The 21486-nt window shown below is 42.2% G+C and overlaps 1 protein-coding gene across 1 annotated transcript; it reads right to left on the bottom strand.

Annotated features, from left to right (window-relative positions):
• Positions 1-699: 699 nt before the first annotated feature.
• On the bottom strand, positions 700-19362 carry GLDN (gliomedin; the record flags this gene model as incomplete). The annotated part of the gene is made up of 10 exons (XM_082061494.1): positions 700-2512; positions 5890-6040; positions 6776-6901; positions 6983-7069; positions 10382-10501; positions 11153-11299; positions 13009-13116; positions 14302-14319; positions 16083-16134; positions 19051-19362. The coding sequence occupies 10 exons, from the start codon at positions 19360-19362 to the stop codon at positions 2053-2055; spliced, it is 1581 nt and encodes a 526-aa protein (XP_081917620.1). The 3' UTR covers positions 700-2052.
• Between the last annotated feature and the right edge of the window lie 2124 nt (positions 19363-21486).

Raw genomic sequence — 21486 nt, 5'->3', positions numbered from 1 at the left:
GGAATGTATTGTAAGCACTAAATGTTTGTAGTGAAGACATCCATGATTCTAGTCAGCTTTTAGTTTTGAAATTCATTTGTCCAGAATATACTTCATTAAATGAAGCTGTTAAGAGAATACCAATGGAACGTATAATGCCACAATTCAGATGAATGTCAGGCTTTATGTGGCCATCTAGTAAATAGTGGATAAAACTGGTAATTAAATTATTACCGCAGTATGTTGTATAAACTATGCAGAGTTCAATATCGTTTGCTTGTAATATAACTAGCTACTGTTGTCAGATGTATTTTTCTGTTGTAAACAAAACCACGTTCTTAAGAGACTAGAACGGATGTCTGCGTATTTCAATGTTCACACGCTGTCTTATTCCTCCAATGAAAATTTTGATGTCTGTGCTGTATTGTAAAATATACTAGAATAAAAAGCACCTTTCTCCAAAGGTGATTTTAAATTGCAGGCTGTGAAGTACAGGAGGTATGAAAAGAAAGAAGAGTAAATGTCATTGTTTAGTTTTCCCTTTGTAAGTTAAATAAATTACTTTTATTTCATGGAACAGTCCATCCCAGAACTCTTCCTTATGTTTAAATACATTTAACTAAACATCTGGTAGATTGACTAGATACTGCCTGAGCCTCAGCCTGGCCTGAGATCAAACGGATTAGCTGTTTGCATGTTATTGTCAGCTGTCCTAGGAAACCATAAGGTTACCAGAATTTAATTCTTCATGACCAAAGGCAGCTGCAAGAAAGCTGCTGGTTCTGTTTTTTTTCAGCTAAAAGGTGTTTAAGTGATACTTTGCTTCTAAACATTTGAATGAGCTTTATGAACTTTAACCAATACACACAAGCAGCTTAGAAATAGAGGTGGGGGTTTTCTAGGAGCATGACTTTGAATACAGATACTGTAAGAAACGGCAGGGATTTATGTTTCAATGTTAAATTTAGAAATATTAAATACCAGAACAGAATTAAAATAAAAACTTCCTATTACTTCTCCCCAACAGCTCTGAAATATTTGAATGAGAGTGGGCGTTCTCTGAATTAGTTTTAATCCCAGATTAAGTCACTGAGCACTATGATGAATACACACATTCCTGCTCCAGGTATTTTATTTTTCTAAGAATATCAGCAAAAAAAACTATACCCCACATTTTGTGATTTCATTTGTATGGATGAATGTGGGGATGGTTTTTAATCAATATACCTTACTACAGTTTAGTTACAAGCAAGTTATAGCGGTATCATTTACATGGCAGAGAGGGCAAGGAAAGGTCTGCAGCAACACAAGCAATTCAAACACTGTTAAAAATGGAATTTTAATCATATATTTAACTTCCTCTCTTCAATTTTATACCTCGTTACTTTTCTTCCCACACTCCATTTAGTAAACACAATTTCATGTACACTGAATATTTAATAATCCCATTATTCCCATTTTCCTTGTACTTGGGCTGGATTTTGCTTTTGATTATGGAACAGTTCACTAGACTTGCTGAACTTGAAGCTTTCTGATTTTTCCATTTGAACAACCATCTCCATCTCCATTATTTTTAACAGCTGTGTATCTCTGTCCAAGAAGAACGTTCCCCGAGAATCAGTGGAAAGTAGTAAGTGAACATGGCAAAGGTATTTGTACACAAAAGTTTGTTATTTAGACATTTATACTAGACCATAATCACTGACTAGAAAATTATTGCAGATAAGACGATAGCAACTGAAAGTTATAAATAGTCTCTGCTGAGCACACGACCATAGAATAATCAATGTACATTAGATATAATTATCAGCTGAATAACAGGGGAAAAACAAAATCTGTGCTGTGTGCCAGCTGCAATACTGAACAGCTTTTCTTTTAAAAGGATGACAATTGCCTATCTAATTGAAGTGTGTTTATACAAGGTGCCTGATCTCCCTTCTATGAACACTCAGAAACCACCATCAGTGAACGGAGAATTATACCAAATGAAGAGACCCCCAAGTGTGTATCATATAGTTTGAAATCATCTATTTAGTCAAATATGGCTCTCATACATGACATTTTAAAATATCTTCATCTGCCAAAATGTACAGGATATATCATTAAGCTTCTATTCTCCCACGTATACAAATTCCCATCTCTTAAACTGTATGACAGCATAGCAAGAACAGACTGTGAAGACCGTAACTCAAACCTTGCATCAATCTGCTTCTCTTTCAATAAATCAAATGCAAAACTTACTGTCGTATCCTTCGTATCAGTAACATACATAATGCCACATGCTATGAACGCGTTACCAGCCTTAGACTTGGGATATGTAGTGTTGATATGCCGAATGACTGAAAATGTTTCTTCATCAACATGTGCTACTATTATATTTTCGTCCGTGCTTGAGGCATATATAATCCAAAGACCCTTCTCATCCACTGCTACGTTGAAATAGGTCTTCGAGTTAGAAAAGAGGTAGTTACGACCCTGATATAAGGCATTTTCAATTAGCAGTGTGCTCAACGATGCTTTATCAAGCCCCAATCTGAAATGAGATAAAAAGTGTTCGGTATGTTGTGTTAAAAATCCATTTTCATACACACTTCTTGGTAGAATCAACTCAGAGTGCATCACTAGTGATAGAAGCGTTGTTGAAAATACTTGAGTTCAAGGACCATTCCGATGCCTTTTAAGATTAAGTTCTCCACTCAAAGCACCTTCCAAAACATTAGGAGAAAATTCCAGAGTAACAACCAATCTAAAAGATGCACAAGGCCATGAACTTGCTTTGGTAGGTTTCACTTTATTTAGTCTATGAGCTTTATTATCACCAGGATGAAAGAAATAACTAAAAGGAGTGAGCATGAAAAAGAATTACATACCGGGTGACGGCCCAAGCCTGTGAAATGAAGTCTGACAGAGGTTTGTTTGCTTTCTACTAGGTGGGAACTAAGGAGAGAAAATCTGATTGCCCAAACCAACCTGAATTCTGGGCAGGTTCACCTAGTCTTCCAGCTCATCTTTGGAAACAGTTCAGATAATGCAGTGATTTGTCCAAGAAAACATCAAAGGAATAAAAATTCCACTTCTGCCGAGCCAAAATTCTGACCTGACGCCGGCCCCACCAGGACAGCCTGAATGTCTCATCTCTGATGTAAGAAATTGGTCTTATTCCTTGAAATTCCTTAAGAGGATGATAATCTGAGGACAGTGGCACTTATCAGCTAAATTGAGCTCCTCTACTAGTTTGAGAGGGTAACCAGGTACCTTCAAGACACATTTGCAGTTTGCATTTAATTGCTAAAACACTCTGTTATTCAGCAAAGGCAGAGAGCACGCTTTATCCTTCAGAGCAATGCCCTGTGTAACGATGCACCCGCACCGGCTGAATTCTGTCTAACTGTACCGCTCCATTCCTCAAGTAGAGAAAAAATCAGCACTCAGTACAGGAATCTGCTACAGTTACAAAAGTTTTCAGAAAAAATACAGGCTCAATGACAGGAACATTCCAGATCCAGGAACTTACAAGGGAAGGAAAAATACTGGAAAAATATTTTTTCTGTGGAAGAGGCATTGATAGCAAATGCTGGAAAAATCATCCCAAGAGAAGTCAAGAATTCCTGACTGCATGATTCCCCTCAGCTTTTCTAAAACGTGTGTCTACAGCAGCTCCGTATCCCAGCAGCACGTATGTCCAGTAAAAACAAAAGGCTTCAAGGCTAGAGAAGACTTCTGAGAATGTGTGTCAACCCAGTTATCTCATCAGCTGCTTCACATTTGTAAATAACCTCCTCAAGGGCTGGAAGGACAGCCCTGAGCATGAATAATCACATTGAAATGCAGATTTTCCTCCTTTTTCTTTTTTCCTATGAAGAGACAACTGGATAAAAAGCCTCTACATGTTCATTAGAAATGTGCACGATCTGCAACACAGAACACCCTGTCTTTTCCTCTTTCATGTGAAAATCCTGAAGGGAGCAGAAAAGTGACAATAACCATTTCATTCCTGAGGTTCTGTTCTGCTCCCCCAGCCAGCGACAGTCTAGAACTCCAAATGGTTCCCAAATTCCTTAATCTTCCAGCACCTAGGGGTAAATGGCAACATGTAGTGTAGTATTTTCAATGGCCACAAGGAACTAAAGCTACCAACACTTTTCCAGTTGCTAAAATGAAGCCAACTAAAACTAACAGAGGCGGGAAAGCATGTTATGAAACAAAAAAGGAAGAAAGGACAAAGCAATCATCCTGAGACAACCTGCCTAAGGTCAGCCAAACCTGCTTTCACCAGCTTTTCAATATGACAGGAAACTCCTTTTAAATACTTTTTTCAACATTTGCAAAGTGAACCCACCAAGGCCTCACCTCTTCTCTCTATAGTCAATACAAAAGTCAACACAAAACCGCTCAGAAGCTCTTCTGGAGCCCCAAATCAAGGGCTTCACTGTCACAGAATTCACAGACCCATTCAGCCTGTGCTGGAGGTCAGTAACCTCAGGGCCAACAACTGAACAGCACGGCCATCTCTCAGCAATTCTTAGAGAGGTTTTGAATTCCACACATAGCCCGTGTTCATCTCTACGCGAAGGCATCTCCCAATTAACGGTACGCAAGGAAAACTGATGAAACCCTGTCCTGTCACTGGGTATTGCTTAGACAGAGATGGTCTTTCACAGATGTATAAACAAAAAGCCCTAAAGATCAAGGAGGATGCCAAAAAGTGGACTTGTCTTTGGCAGAATAAATATTATAGAATCCAAGCAGCTTGCTCACATTCCTTGGCATCCAAATGAATATAGGAAGGCAGCACTCACACCTGCTTGGGAATAGACATCAAAGTATAGTAATGTTCTTGGCTCAAACATCAGAGTCATGTAAGAGAACTTGAAAGCAGATGCAATCTTTCCCTCGCCCTTGGACTGTCTTTCTTTGGCTCTTCCCACAAGATGAAGTTTTGGTTTTGATTTGTATTGTCTGTCTCTGTCCTGAGTAGAGACTGAAAAACAGGGATGTGATTCCCAGTGTCAATTCAGGGAGATACATGGGGAAAGTTGTAGGAACTTCTTTTTCACGAGGAAATGAAGGAGCGGAGCCGCTCCTCCGCGGCGGGAATCGCCACGTCCTCAGCTGCTGCCTCCGGGATCCCCGGCACCGCAGCACGGGCAGCGTCCGAGCACGGGCACCGACCCAGCAACCAGCTCGGGAACCACGCTGCACGGGGGTCACAGCCACGGGCAGCGTCCGAGCACGGGCACCGACCCAGCAGCAAGCTCGGGAACCACGCTGCACGGGGGTCACAGTCACAGAACCGCGCAGCTGTGCCCCACATGCTGCTGAACCAGCTCGGACTCTGCCGGGTGCACAGCTTATTTTGTAAATCAGATATTGTTTTCTGAGCCCCAAATTCCTTTCTCCGTTCCCATATCTTTCCCACAATTACAAGCACAGCAAGGAATCCAAGTGCAAGACACCCACAGCAATGCGATGTATCATAGAAACCTGCTGGACCCCAGGATAGCCAAAAGAAAAATCTGTTGTCCCCTCTGCACATGGCTGCTGCTTAATCTGCAGGCTCGGTTGTCCTATCAGGCAGTAACTACTCAGGTTACCACTTAGACGTGGAGCTGAACCCTCCTTAAGGAACTGCCACAGCAGAGCAAGGGACCTGGGCTGCCGTCCCACAGCACCTGCACACACACATGGAGACTTGGGGCCCACATTCTAGTTACAGATTGGAAAGAATCAGTTGTCCTGTTCTGGAAAGAACTCTGAACCATTCCTCCATTCTTCCTATTCTAAACAGGACCAAAAGGAGACATAAAATGTTCAAGGAAGTGGTCTGCTTTGTGAGGTTCACTTGTGCCACTCTAACCCATTGCTCCTTCCACAACACCACTGGCCTTAAGCCAACTACATTTGACTTACTTCAGAATGACATTGGTTCCTCCCTTTTGATAGTACAGATGATTGTTTTGTACTGCGTGACCACATCCATGGAAGAATCCTGTGATGTTTACGATCCTGTAGGTGTCATTCAGCAAGGCATTGGAATTCTCATATTCTTTTATAGAGCTTCCTAAATGAAGGGGAAAACATGAAAAATGGACTATCGTTTGGTTCATCTGGTTTTGAAATCTCTACCCTAAAATTCAGTCTCTACTGAAAGTCAATCTCAACCTGACAGACAACAATTGTTATTTGTGTTTTCGATTGTGATTCAACTTGCTGGAATAATAAAAGAATCGAGAAACCAAATCTCTTAGAGGTGCTGTTCAAGGGCCTGCTTCCCACAGACCTCATTCTGAACACAGCTGGTAAATACACAGAAAACATTTCCTTTTTCCACTTGGGTCCTGGAACTTTTCCTGCACTAAATGTAGTTCCTGCAGCACCGGATTCATTCTCATGCCCAGCTGGATGGAAAGGCACAACTCCTAGCTACAACCTCAGGAAGTAAAGCCATAGGAAACTGTTCAGAGGAAAGAATAAAAAGGCATGAGCAACAGGCATTTAAACTTGGGTTAGGTATTAAAAAATAAATCATCAAACAAGCAAAAATACCAAAATCCTCAAGCTTTTTTCAAAATTTGTTTTGGACTCTGAATATGTCTGAAGATACTACAAACGTCTAAATGTCTATAACCATATGTATGGTCAAGTATTGGACAGGTAAGATGCAAAACGTTCTGAAAAAGACATGGGCAGAACCCACGTAAATGTGTGATTAAAAATATTAGTTTAGCCTGAAGGGATTAAGAAAGCAACGTTAATATAACAACTGATTTTGGATCAGTGGCTACTACCAGCCTACCTGAAAAATGCATGGTGAGCCAAATCCGCTCATCGCTCACATTGGCGGGTTCCCGCATCCACGTTCCAAACGTTTGCTGAACCGTGACAAAGTGCACAGGGCTTCCCACAGATCTTATGACACGTTCTGGTGGAGAACAAGCACACGTTGGTTACCTGGGCCATTCCGACAGCGAGCAGCAGTTACTCAAGCTCTGTGGCAGTTTACCGTCTTTTCTGGGAGGACCAGGGGTTCTGTCTTCAGCTTTTCCAGCCCGGGTGTCGTCATTCGGTACCGCACACTCCTCCCCCAGGGCTGCGACACAGACAGGAAAAACAGGTCATTTTTCTGTATTTGACATGACAGATGTGCACATCGGTGACTCCACCAAAATACAGGAACGACAACCGGGATTTTGTTTCGTCTGGTGGAAAAAAAAACGCTTAGGTTGGTGTGGTCAAGAAAAGAGCTTAGGAAAGACTTAGTGTGGTTTGTCAGGTTCACAGTCAGCTTCGAGGAGTAACCAGTTTTGCTCAACAGATTTAATTCCTTCGCTGTGAAGGTCTGAGTAGCTGCTCAGAAAGACGGAGCTGCCCCGTTCCTCAGGCACCTTCAGACAACGGAGGTGACCGGCAACCGGCTGATTTAGCACTAATACCAGAAATGCTTTCCTGAGAATGATCGATGGCTCAGTTCAACAGCTTCACGCCCAAATCCACATACGCCACCGGGGGGGAGTATTCTGTATGCAACACCGGAGATCTTGCTTGTGCTGTTAATGCCCAAAATAGTAATAAAGTACTAACACATGCACTGAGCACGTAATGCATAAGAATGGAGGTCAGTCATCCATGCTATTAAAGGGGCAATATGAAAGCCTGAGGGAAATTATACACTATATTCCTTACACACATAGAAATGGTTCAGATTAGAAGCAAATAAACACCTGGCAACATTTTTCCCCACCCTTCAATAATTCACAGAGCAACTGGCTGGCTCTTCTCTTAGTTTTTACTATTAAAAAAAGTCTGAATGCAAGTATTTATGGACATTTTTAAACAGACCTCTTTTGTCTATAAAACAATGCGTCAAAAGCCCCGGTGAGCAGTTCCCGCTCTGTGCTGCAGGTATCCTGAGCCCACTGCAGCCTTCCTTCCTAATGCCATTCGTACTTCCATCTGCTAACACATTGCACTCTGCTTGGCACGCAGGCTGCAAATTCTTTCGGACATTCATTTTCATTGTTGCCTTCCAGTATCTTTCTGGGATTTACAGGGCTATGATGAAGTTTAAATGAGAAAGACAGTAAAAATACGAAATAGCTGTAAAGTAACACTGAAAGGGTACTGTGACATTCAGGAAAGAAGGGACAGATTATACTGCATTGTTGTTTTCTCCTCTAGGTCACATCCTCTCTCTGTTCATGCAGAAGGAAACTACTCCAAGATAGATCGAGAACAACACGTATTTCTTCTACACATTTATCCAGGGCATTTGGTGATGCAACATTGAAAGTCTGGAAGTGATCACAGCATCTCTCTGAAATAAGGCACAAGAAGTGAATCCACCTATGGGAAGATCAGTGCCTATAGCTGGAATCCAGCAATCCCTCTGGATCCCCTTCCAGCCTCTGATCTCAAAATATCATCAAAACATCTCAAAAAGGAACTCACTCAGCGTAAGTACATTTTCTTGAGCTGAGTCTAATCGATACAGTTAAATACTGAATGAGCAGTTCCCTATACAGTAGCTTATCTAGGACTATAGAATAGCCCAGAACCAGGTCAGTGTTTGTAATGAAGCTGAGTGCACTACTTGCATTTGAGGATATTTGCAGTACTCTGAGGATTTTCAGCTGCATGAAACTGAAAGCAAGTACGATTAAATCAGAGACTGTTATTGGAAATGTGCGGTGCTTTTCACAAAAAAAGAAATATATAAAAATATAAATATCCCACTGATTCCTATCATAAAATATTCCAGCCGAGAGTTAATGGAGTTTGCAAGATATTAAACCCATTGATTTGGTCTGTCTGGGGATGGTGGGAAAGGCAGAGTAAGGGAGTGGATCAGAACGTTCTGTTTCTTTTAGAATTAGCAAACGGTTCCCAGTACCACTGAGAACAAATAGGAACAAATACACCTGAGCTTCCAACTCATTATTCTCTTCTTTCGGAGAAATGAAGTTTTGACCTGATTCAAAATTTAATTTAAAGAAACCATTCTTGTATTCTTATGTAATAACTTAATTACAGTTGTAAATCATTGTGTGTATTCTCTTCTCCACAAAGGGATACGAATATTTAATTAAAAAGGCTGTTTAACTCTTTGAATGTTGCTGAGATCTCTCAGCCTCCTGCGGCACAAACGCCCTCGGGGACGTTCTCCCCTTCGCAGAGCTGAGCAGAGCTCCCGTTTGACTCTGCGATGGAAAGTCCATCACAAACCCATCCGATAACATCTCCAGAGCGCTTCAGTCTGTTTCACCACTTGAAAAGAGGCGACCTGAGTATCTGTTCCAATTATATCTTGTACAACAGTTCATCCATTTCTGATTTTGAAATACGATGAAAATCTCCTCCAGCTATCTACTTTCTGTTGTTAAGCGGCTCTTCGCAGTCTATTCTGATATTCAACACCCAAAATCTCCTCACTGAGGTTCCTACATGCTACTAAAATTACAATTACATGCTACATTAAAAATAAGAGGCAGAAATAATTGATATATGTTCCACTCCATATGAAATATTCACTGGTTAATAGCATTTATGATAATATTTTTAAAAGATTTTTCATCTCAGCAAACTGCACAGAGCGATGGTGACATAAAAACACGTCACTCTATTAACGGTGAGACACAAATTGCTGTTTCACACTTTGTAAGTGCATGAAGTCCTTGTGCCACTCCCTTTCGGTACGGCCATCAAGAAACCACATTCCCAATTACAAAATAAACCCCACTTTACCAAAGACTGTCGCAGTAACCCTCTTATTCTGCAGAAATGTGACAGATTAGTAACTGAGCCACCCTTTGCTATTATCCTGTATAGGATCACTCTGCCCTCCCTGAACAGCCGCATCTCAGCCGGGAGAACGACCCCAGAACCGTAGGGCTGGAACAACCACCTCAAACACGACACCACCCAGGGCCAGCGTGCAGATCCAAACCCAAACTTTTGCTTCCATTCCCGAGCTGGAGTAAGCACAGAGTAAGCTGTTCTCTGCTTCTCTTTGCTTTCCATAACCAGCTAATACCTCGAACCAAAATTTACAGTTATCACCGTACCGCAATGTTTGCAGAACCCGAATTCCTGAGCATCCAAACCACCAGCTCATAATAATAATAATAATCAGTGACTTTAAAACGAAAGTGCAGCAGCTGCTGGACTCAGCACGCGGTCTATGACCTGGCAATCTGGATACTCGTTATTTGGTTCTAACAGTATCTGCTGTACAATGCGCAGCCGCGGTTTGAAGGAAAACAAAGCATGTGCTTGGCTTTAAGTTCGTGCAGCTTTACTGACGTCAGCAAAATTAAACACTTGCTTCCCGCTTTGTGAGACTTGAAGCAACAGGTTTCATCCTGAAACTGTTTAAATACTAAAAGGAACAGCGGAAGGAACTGACCTGTGGATTTGCTGCTGTACACGTTCTCCTGAAGCTGTGCTTTACCTTTGCGTTTTCCTGGAGGCCCTGGGGGTCCCGGGGGCCCGGGGGGCCCTGCTGGGCCAGGTTCACCTTTTGCACCTGTGTACAAAGCAGAGAACTGGATGTGTCTGCATGATGGACCTTGAGAGGTTTCTGAAACAGCCTCTCTCTTCTTAAGGGGTTTGTGCACACAGAAATACAGTGCAATGAACTCACCGCGATGCTGTTGGCTGGAATGTAACCATACAGAACATCACAAGTTGTAGGACATCAAGGCAATTTATCTGCCTGCATTACAGGCACAATTAAGAGTTATAAAGCTCTGTTGCCTTTTGCTTACTGTAGTGTAAGACCTCAACTTCAGAGGCTACAGCACTATAATTTCACACAGCTTATCTTTGGCTGCTTCATTTATTCCCGAGCGGAAATCTGCCCCCTATTTTCTAACAGAAAAATAAAACTACACTGCAAGGAAGAGCAGGAGGAGGCCAACTGGAAGTGTATCAGAAAGGGTGCAATTCATGTACACACCAACCTCCTAACAGCCAAGCAGGAAAGCTTTCTGAAGACTCGCATTAAAAAGAGAACAGAATGCCCTGGGCTGGGCAACACTCAACACTTGGCTGAGGACAACGTGCTGCTTGGTCCTGCTCTTGCAGGTCAACTCATGTTTCCATTCATGAAGCAGAGTATTTCCTTTTCTGCCGAGTACACAGTTACAAGAAAGCTCCTAAGGGCGCTTCTTCCTACCTTCTAATATCACATCGTTGTTTGCATCCCCCTTCTCGCCCTTGGCTCCTCTTGCGCCCCTTCCCCCTGGCACACCGGCCTTGCCGGGCAAACCCATTTCTCCGGGTTCTCCTTTCTGTCCCCGATCACCTTTTGGTCCTGGCACACCTAGAAATAAAGAGCATTTCAGCACCAAGAACTCTGGTCCAGCATGAAGCACCAATCAATTTCTTTTAAATACAAAACACACTCACTTTAGCTGTCATTTTCGCCCAGGTTTAGCTGGACAGCTGTAATTTGTTCCAATTTCAAAACAACACTGTAACCTAATATGAAGGGAGAAGGTGTACAATTGTGTGCTGCAAATAATACACTCTTTACTTAGGGATCTCTGAGTTTTGAACGTGAAATACACAGACCTGGGCCTTGTTAACACTGGCTGGAGAATTTCTGGGTAAGCAGGAATACAAAAGAAAGATGTGAAGTAATATACTTATTTCACATTTGCAAGGTGCTACAGAAGGGCATGGTCATGGTGTCTCTAGACTTGATCTTAAAGCAGTTATGCACTAACTTCACAACACAGATTGCACTTTGAATCTTTTCCATTGTCCCACTAGAGCACAGATACAGCCACCTAGTATGGTTTTCACACGGCTTTATAACCTTCATTCTGTGCCTGTTAGAAGCACGAACAGTCCACGTTCCACGTAGATTTTGCACTTGACCATGTAGTGAAGTAAAATCACAGTAAAATATTTAACAAGATATTCCTTTATCCTGCATGATTTAGTTCTGCAATAAGGGAAACAATGTGAGTTTGCACAACTGAGACACCAAACACCTGCATCCTCTACGTTGGTGGCAGTTGGTATTCCCTTGCTTTAGGAGAAACATAGTGGTTGTAAAACTGAAATGTCAGTGTTCTCGCAGGCACAGGTTTCAAATAAATTACATTTGTTAGTATTTGAGAAGAAAACAATTTTTTTTAACTAATTGCTTTACTATTTAAATTTATTTTGTGAAATGGGAATCACAATTTGGGGGTAAAATGTGTCTTTGGCACAATTGCCACCTGACTGTCTGAACACTAGTTCTCACTTTCATTGCCAATGACTAAATAGACACACGGTGTAGTGTTGGAGGATACAGAAGACAGTTGTTCCAGCCAGCAAGCCCACGTGGCTTTCAGTCCAGCGCACCAGGGGTACGACTGTCCTCTGTCACCAGTGTTCACCCGTCCCCTTTGCACACGCGCCCATGAGCTGCACAGCTGACAAACAACAGCACCACTGCTGCTGGTCCTCTCTGCTCTTAGTGGAAACACGTCATGGCAAAGTCAATAAGTGAGGTCAAATAGTTTCCTCAGCCAAAAAAAAAGCTGCTCAAAGACCAGCTAAGTAGATAATGCAAAAAAGAAGAAAAATATGGAACCTACCGTTCCTGCCATAGTTATTATGAATCTGGAATCAAAACTGTGGTAACGTGCAACAACTACCAGCCCCATACTCTGGCTTTTTCTAAGACGTGAAGTCAAAGGGCCATATTATGTTGGCAGGTTGAAGGAATTGAAATGTTCTTACAATAACAGTATTTAGTAAGAATTTCAGAATACTGGAAATCAATACAATGTATTCAATAACCTTAGTTTGCAATGTTCTGTGAGTATGTACAGCACCCTCCTCACGGGACTGAGTCTGAAGGAATCTACCAAAGCTTAGCCTAAGAAAATGAATGCTACGGAATTCTGGAACATGCAACTTCTTTGTAAACATTGAAGCCCTTGTCCCCATACAAAGATCTAAAATAAAACAGTAAGAATGGTTTGGTTTTTAAACAGCTACCAAATATATATATATATATATATACACACATACCTATTCTTCCTCTTTTTCCATTTATTCCTGGTTCTCCCTTTTGTCCCGGAGCACCTGGGACTCCATCCGATCCATTGTAGCCAGGCAGTCCATCCAGTCCAGGAGGCCCTGAACAAACCAAACAGTATAATTGAATTTTCACTGTTAAATGCAATTTATCCTTAAATCTACCACATTTACATATAGTATACTTTTATATATATATATATATATACACACACACATTCTTTAGACACACCAAATCCACTAATTAAGCGTTATGTTCTCCATGCCAATAGAGAATCCTCCTCAATAATAATAATTAAAATAGAAAACCAAGAAATCCCAAAGCAAACAAACAAAACCCCACAAAGCCACAACACACAACCCAGCACCAAAGCAAACAATACAAACAAAACCCACCCGCCCGCAACAAACAAAAAACTATAAAAACAAAGGTAAGTTGCTTGTGATCAGCCTTTTGGATTCCATTTCTAGGAAAAGACAGCGGAACTCGTCCTATTTCTCAATCTGACGGTGACTGTAGCATCTTCCACAAACCACACAAGCTCCAATGTTGCTTCTGCTGCTGGTCGGCCTAATCTAACACGAGAAAAGCATTTCCCTGCTTGTCCAGGGTCCTGTCGCGCCAAACCACAACTGGTCGATGCAGGAGCCGTCACTCCCTCTTCGTCACCATCTGAACCCCCCCAAACAAAAAGCACCGACCCTTTCCTCATACAGAGAATTACTATAAGCAGACCCACAGCTCAAGCACAGAAAGAGAGCAAGGAACTGTTCTACAGCTCAGCAACCACATGAGTGGTAGCAGAGAGTTAAATAAGAAAGAAGGAAAAGTTATGGGGGAGGTGGTGGGTGGAATCAGTAACCAACATTTTTAAAGAGGTGTTTTATTAGTGTTAAATTATACTATCAGTTTACTCTTTTATACATATATATATATATGTATAAATATATATATATATATATACACAGTCATCTCTACAGCTACACGCTACTTAAACACTCTTAATTCCATATGGTTTTGATAAACTATGTTTTAGCAAACATGAAACAACTCTGTTTCCTCCACTAGAGAAGTATAATGTTTAAATCACCCCAACCCTCTCAGCAGGGGCACAAGTTCACCTAAATACAAAAACTTAGGCAGGCAGGCAGTCATTCCACCCTCCCTTATTCTAATCAGCAAAAGACAACTATTCTATAAAAGATACATTTCTAGGTTTCAACATTTTGTACCAGTAACTGTTTCAATTACTCAAAAATCTGACTGCAATTATCCGAGTGTCTCACCTGGGGGGCCGGGGGGACCTGCAACAAGAAGCAGCAAAAGAAAACAAGAAAAAAAGAAACTATGAGTTTAAGCCAGCAATAAAACAAACAATTCCAAATTGAATTGATTCGTATTAGTTCATAACAGTAAAAGGGGAGGGAAACCTCTCAGCATTCAAAATTAACATCTATGGATTTAACTGCTTTGTATTAAAAATAACTATTTGAGCATTAGCAGAAACTCAGAGTTACTGGAAGAATATCCTCAAAATCAATTACATACACACATGTTGCTTTTTGCAAATATCAGTTGATACAGGCTTGACAAACAAGCACCTCTACAATGTAATCTCCCTGGCAGGGGCTCGGGTACCTTCACATGCTTTGCATCCATGGCATTGTAACAACCATTATATTTAATTTATACAAGTGTTCTCCAAGATCCTGCTTCAGTAGAAGAAGAATAGCTTTACAATACTGTGAATGTCACAATTAAAAATCCTGTTGCAAATACACATTAAAAATACATGCTACACTTCTGTGTCTTACAGACATTTCATTGTAGTTCAGGATTCAGACTATTTGAATAGGAAGAAGAAAAAAGTCTTCTCATTCCTATCAACAATCAGGCTTTTCACAGGTAATTGTTCTCCAGCCTGGACGCAGCTCCCCACAGAACCCGCTTGGTGTGCTAGAAATGGGACTTGCTTCACTTATTCAGCAACATGTAACACAATCAAATCTCTTAGTTCAAGCATAGGAGCTTAACGAGAAGAAAGCGCAGCAGGCAAAAGTGAGCAAGAAAACGCCTCTGTAACAAGATTTATCTTATGTGATCCCCTAGAAAGAAAGAGCCAAAAGAAACCCCACAAACAGGAAAAGCAGGGTAGGAGAACACAAAGAAAGGTGGCAGTCGCAATTAAAGAACCAAATTAGTTCTGTGAACATTTTTCTCCAGCCAACAAAGTACTGTATTGTTTCAACAAAACTCTCTACGGCAGAAAATAACAGTAATTACCAGACTTCCCCAAGGAAGACAATTTTCAGGATTAATTAGAAAGCATTATGAGTAAAGTGAAAACCATTTTATAATGCCATTACAGCAATTATCCCTTTTCATCAGTGCAGGCAGTAACATCAGTTACCATCTTTCTGCCAATTTTCCAGTAAATGACCATTTTTTCCACACTACCATGTTACATCCATTAGTGCATTCAATCACTGCCTCAGCTCAAAAACTGAGGAGCTTGATTATCCTTGTATAAGAGAAATGAGAAAGGTCCTGGAAAACCAGCAAACAGAGAGGCCTAGAGCAGAGAAAAACAGACCACAGCCATTGAATTGGCTACTACCTGACATTTTCTTCGCCAAATAACATAGAAAACACACAGCAGTTCCAGCGACGGAAGGAAGGTTCTACACCCTGTGTGTTCACCCCACGTTAGCCCTGAAGTGTGTGGACATGCACAGAAATACCCACCTCAGACCTCAATTAGTGTGTTAAACACCCAAGTCTATAAGATTTGCTTATGAAAACTACGTGGGAAGGAAATAGCTCCAAGTGTCATCAACCGAGCTCTTCAAATTCTGACATTTATAATATGCAGGCACAGATAAGTCCCAAAGTAGCACCTATTGTCTTTTTTTTTTTTTTAAATAAATAACCCCATTGATATGTAAATTCTGCGAGAATAAATAGCGTAGTTCTTTGACGTAGTCATTGACCTCAAGTTCTTTGAAAATATTGGAATTCTGCATTTCCAAAGCTAACAGAGGTGCAATGTTTAAGGCAATAAACATACCTGTTAGGCATATCCCTTTTGTGCTGTTACATAAATCCACCATCACTCGGACCTAATATTGCAAAGAAAGTGAAGTTGAAAACAATGCACACCGTAACAGTCGCTAGTTTGCTTGGCCTATAGAAATAATTCCAAAAACAAAGATACAACTGCCTGCTCTGTGCTTATAAGAATAAGCTGTTTGGAGCTACCTTGACATTGTGACACCATCCATCTGTGAAACAGGGTTGGTGTCCATCCATTGCCTCTATCAGTGGCAGGCATAAAGGCCAAAATCAGCCAATAAATAATACATTCAATTTTATTTTCTATTCATATTAAAGGGTAGATGCTTTTCCAACATAGCATATCCAGGGAGAAAGATGAACTACACTCCAAGTAAGTGATTTCTTATCTTGGAATAACCACCATCTGCAAATGTGGAATGGACCTTCGTCCATTCAAAATACTTCATCCTAACAATGACAGGCTTTATAAAAACCAAGCACTAACAGACACTCATACCGGTGCTTTTAATCTAGAGTAGACTCAAGTTTATCGATTAAAAGGTCATCTTTGCAAAACACGTGGCTTTTGGCTGGGCAAACACATTTCATGTTCTGCCCCACATGCTGAGAGTCAACACTCATCAAACCATCCCGCAGAAATGAGAATATTATGAACACGAGCACTGGAAGTGCCTCAGGTCTTTATGGGAAAGTCTAATGTTTATGCTAAGAAAAATATTATTATCTCAGAGCTGTGCAATCTACAATAATTTACTCAGAGTTGCCATTGTATTCATCTTGGTGCAATTACCCTATTTGCAAATAGCGCAACACACTGTTCCCAAAAGACAGAAAAAACCAAGTGCAAGTCAATCTGAAAGGCAGCCTGACGTTCAGCCCCAGCAAGTTTATTTGCTGCTGTCAATCATTATCTTTAAAATCAACGCACCATTAGCTTCAAGTGACAAATCTAACAGACTCAAATAGAAGACAATCATTTTCATGGCACGTATTCTTTTGCTGCAAAATCAAACTATATTTGAGTATGGATTTCAATTATGTCAGATATATGCTGAGAATTTACTGGATCCCAGACTCTGCTGGAAGAGCTCTTATAAATCCAAGTTTTAGACTCAGTTCAAACGAGCTGAGAAGAGCTAACTGGTTTTGATACCAGAATTTGCTTTTCTCTTTCCCCTCACACCCCTTGAGAACACTTGGCTTCTACCCTGTAATTTCTAAAATACGTGTTGTCCACGTATGTTCCAATCCCAACGGCATTTTAATCCGAATGGTTTTATTGAGGTTGCTGAAGTGATTAGAGCTTGCTCCGCAGCCCTCTAATTACCTCAGCAGCATTATTTTTACCAATCAGTGCCATTCAGGTGACAATTAAAACACCTGGCACTCAAGAAGTGAGTGTGTTATAGCAAATAGCCTAGAACCTCCAACTTAACCGTAGAAGATGAGTCCTACGCCAGCCATGCAATCGGCCAGCATCACCTCTGCCACGAAGAGCAGCCACACACAAAGAAGTATCTTATTTAAATGCTAAAGTTTAGTTTTCTCATGAAGAAAGGGTGAAAAAAGAAAAAGAGATAACCCAAACTATGAAGCAACTACTCAGATCGTTAAATATCCATAAGCCGCCACTTCCTGCACTGGTTTAAATCTCACTTTCAAACTTAATCCTCACAAACTTAGACTGTTACCCTCTCATCAACCTTCCTACAGCAACAGATTCGCCAATTTCCTATTTTTGTTCTCTTATAAAATAAATATATATATATATATATTTATAAACACATAAATAAATAAGAAGCACAGAACCAAAAATAAGGTGCTTGAAAATTTTTCTAAGGACTTTCTTCCTCTTGGGCACGTGGGTGTGCACACAGTCGCCCACCCTTCGGAGCAGCAGCCAGAAGGAGAAATATTGGACGGGAATGTGTAAGAACAAAATGGCACCAAAAGACGCCCAGCAGCTCCCTGCAGGACACATGGGTTTAAATGGAGCACATGGCACGCAGCAGCAGTCACAGTGGTGATTTAAACAGAGGAGCTACACAAGTCTTGCTGCATGCTGTTAAAATATACACAATGTCACTTGGTACTATTTTGAAAGGGCAATAATACTCATTTAATCTGTACATGCTGCTTAATGACAGCAGAGTAGCATATTTAACTGCCACTGTCATCCAACTGCCATACATGATTTAAAGCTGAGCACGTAACAATAAATGGGATTAACAGCACTCAGGGTCAGGATTTGGATATTTTCTCCAATTATTTTATTTGTGGCCCCCTCAGACTCAAAGCAGCAATTCTTATTGCATGGGACACAATGAGCTGCAGCTGCCAAACACCAAGATGATTTCTTAAAACAAACAGGAAGGAGTTTTGACTAAATGTTGTGATGAAAAGCGTAGCTACAGCACACAAAAATATTTCACGGGAGTAGCAAGTTTTCTAACATCTGATTAAACAAACAAACAAACAAACAAACAACAAAACAAATGAACAAAATACCCCTTGCTTTTTTCCATTTCTTTTGGTGTATGTTTCTAAAAAGCCATTTATGTTTTCAAATTTGAAACAATTCGAATAAGCTACCAGGTCCCCCCTTGGGGCCTCGGGTCTGTGCAAGTCACAGAATCCCAGGATGTCAGGGGTTGGAGGGCCCTGGAAAGCTCATCCAGTGCAATCCCCCCATGGAGCAGGAACACCCAGCTGAGGTTACACAGGAAGGTGTCCAGGCGGGTTGGAATGTCTGCAGAGAAGGAGACTCCACAACCCCCTGGGCAGCCTGGGCCAGGCTCTGCCACCCTCACCGGGAACAAATTTATTCTCAAATTTAAGTGGAACCTCCTGTGTTCCGAGAGCCCCCCTGCGGACGCCCCGGCGCTTCCCTGGCCCCAGCAGGAGCCTTTGGAGGGCGGGTGCCCGCCCCCCCCCCGCCGGGCCGGGCGCCCCCGCCCTACCGGCACCATGGAGTAGGTCAGCAGCATCAGCATCTCGTCGTTGTCGGCGCGCACGTGTCCGCGGGCGCGCTCCCCGCGGCGGCTCCGCTTGCTGCGGGGGGCGGGGGGCGCCCGCCCGGGGCCGGCGGCGCCCAGCAGGTCCCGCACGGAGCCGTTGCCCGCACCCGGCCGCGCCGCCTCCAGCTCCCGCAGCGCCGCGTCCAGCTCCCGCCACTGCGCCAGCAGGAACAGCGTCCCGGCCGCGCTGAGCGCCGACAGCAGCCCCACGGCCGCCAGCAGCCAGCGCAGCGCCCGCCCGCCCGCCGCCTCCATCGCCGCGGGGTGGCTGCGGCCGGGCGGGCCGCCGGCGGGGAGGGCTTTATGCCCCCCGGCTCCGTGGGCCGCTGGCGGGGCGGAGGGAGTGGCGGCGCGCCGGACCCGCCGGAGCGGAGGGACGGGGAGCGGAGCGGGGCGCGGGGAGGCAGCGCCGCCGAGCAGAGGGACCGCGGCCCGGCCGCCTCCGCCCCGCTGCTCCACCGGCTCTTGGCACCTCGGGGACACGTCGCCCCCTCCCAGCGGAGCCGGGCAGGACGGGGAAGCGCTGTCAGTCGTTTCCAGAGGGGAACGCTCGGACTGTCCGTATCTGCCCCGGCCTGCGGTCGCAGCCGGCTTTGGCACGACTCAAATTGCACATGACTTTTTCTAGCTAGCGAGGTTCTCCTTAACTTCATTCCCCAAAGCTGTGATGCAAGCGTGGTAAAAATCCCTCCTTACAAGCACAAGCTCATACAAGCACTTTGCGATTTTCAGAGCATCGTACATCACTCACTAATAACACTTCACCTGTTGCTTTACATGCTCAAGGACAGACTTCTCCCAAATTACTCCTGCTAACTCCTTTGTGACATGAGATATCTTCAATATAACAAATTTTGCTCCTGATTAATTCATAGCAAAGATAAGAAAATTAATTACCCAGAATTACACTGTTGTAAAGCACAGCAGAATTTGACTGAATACAAAGACTTCACTAGTAATATGAAAGTTACAAAACTCAGAACCAACTCTCCGGGCAACCTGTTGCGGTGTCTCCGGACCCTCATTGGAATAAATTTCTTCCTCACGTCCAGCCTGAATCTCTGCCCTTTTAGTTTAAAAACATCACACCTTGTCCTATCACAACGGGCCCTGCTAAAAAGTCTGTTCCCGTCTTTCTCATAAGCCCCTTTAAGTACTGAAAGGCTGCAATAAGGTCACCCTGAAGCCTTCTCTTCTCCAGGCTGAACACCCCAACTCTCTCAGCCTGTGCTCATAGGAGCCTTCAGAGTCTGCTCTTGTGTGTGCTATAATACGGGATCATGATCTCTTTGGTAGCTCATACATATTGCAAATATATACAAAATGCCTTTCTCACCCTGTATGGCAGATATCTGATGGAAACAAAAAAGTTTCACTGTAAATCCTTCCTGGCTTCTCATCGTTACACTATCTCAGATCTGTTCTGCTGAGCTTCTGCCATGTCACAGGAAGTTTTGCAGCTTTCTATATTTTACAAAACAAGATCAGGAATCTGATGCCTCAACGGGTATTTTCAGAAACCAGTACAATATTTAAAACTTAATTTGGCTATTAAAAAAACCCCAAACAAACCAACAATGTAAACACATTGTCAGAAGTGCAACTTCATTGTCCAATTCTATTTATACTCCCACTACCAGCCTCCAGTGAAATCTTCATCAAAACACAGAATCTCCTTGAATATTACATTACTTCTTGAGCTCTTTACCATACTGTTGCAGACAATCTATTGTATGTAAGTCTACTAACGTCATACAGATCACATATTGACATTCTAAGGAATAATAACAAAACCAAATACGCACAAAACTGCCTGAAAGATCATCCCCAAGGCCTGGAGCCCTGGCAGACTGTTCTGAGCCTATCATGAAGTTCTACTTCTATGCAAATAGTCTTTCTGATACCAATGAAGATTACAAGAATAATTGTTTGCTCTGCAGTTGGTATCCTAGCTTATCATAGAAGCGCATATTTGAGTTTTGCTTGTAGTATTAATCTTGTGAAGGAAAAAGAATGACCTTGCATTCAGATTTCCAGAAGACATATCTTAAGCAAGCATAGTTTATAATTTCATAGACATAAAGCTAGTAAGTATCTATCATAACAGCAAACTAAATATTTCTTTCTGAGAACATAAATAGAACTGCACACCAGAGACCATGTAACATAACCAACAGCAATTCTTCATCTTTATTGTCCATTTCAGAGCATAATGATTGAGTAAAAAGAGTATAATAATCATGAGCTGCCGTTTGGAGAATAACAGAAGCAACACAGCACTCTTGTTTCCCCATCTGTCTAATCTTGCAGGATTTTCTCTGCATTACAATAAAATAAATGGAGCATTTTTTATTAAATAAAGTAAAATAAAAGCACAGG

This window comes from Streptopelia decaocto (assembly GCF_964273445.1).
Source record: "Streptopelia decaocto genome assembly, chromosome: 9".
NCBI lineage: Eukaryota > Metazoa > Chordata > Aves > Columbiformes > Columbidae > Streptopelia > Streptopelia decaocto.
Note: the sequence above shows the minus strand (reverse complement) of the source record. Positions and strands in the feature narration are given on the sequence as shown.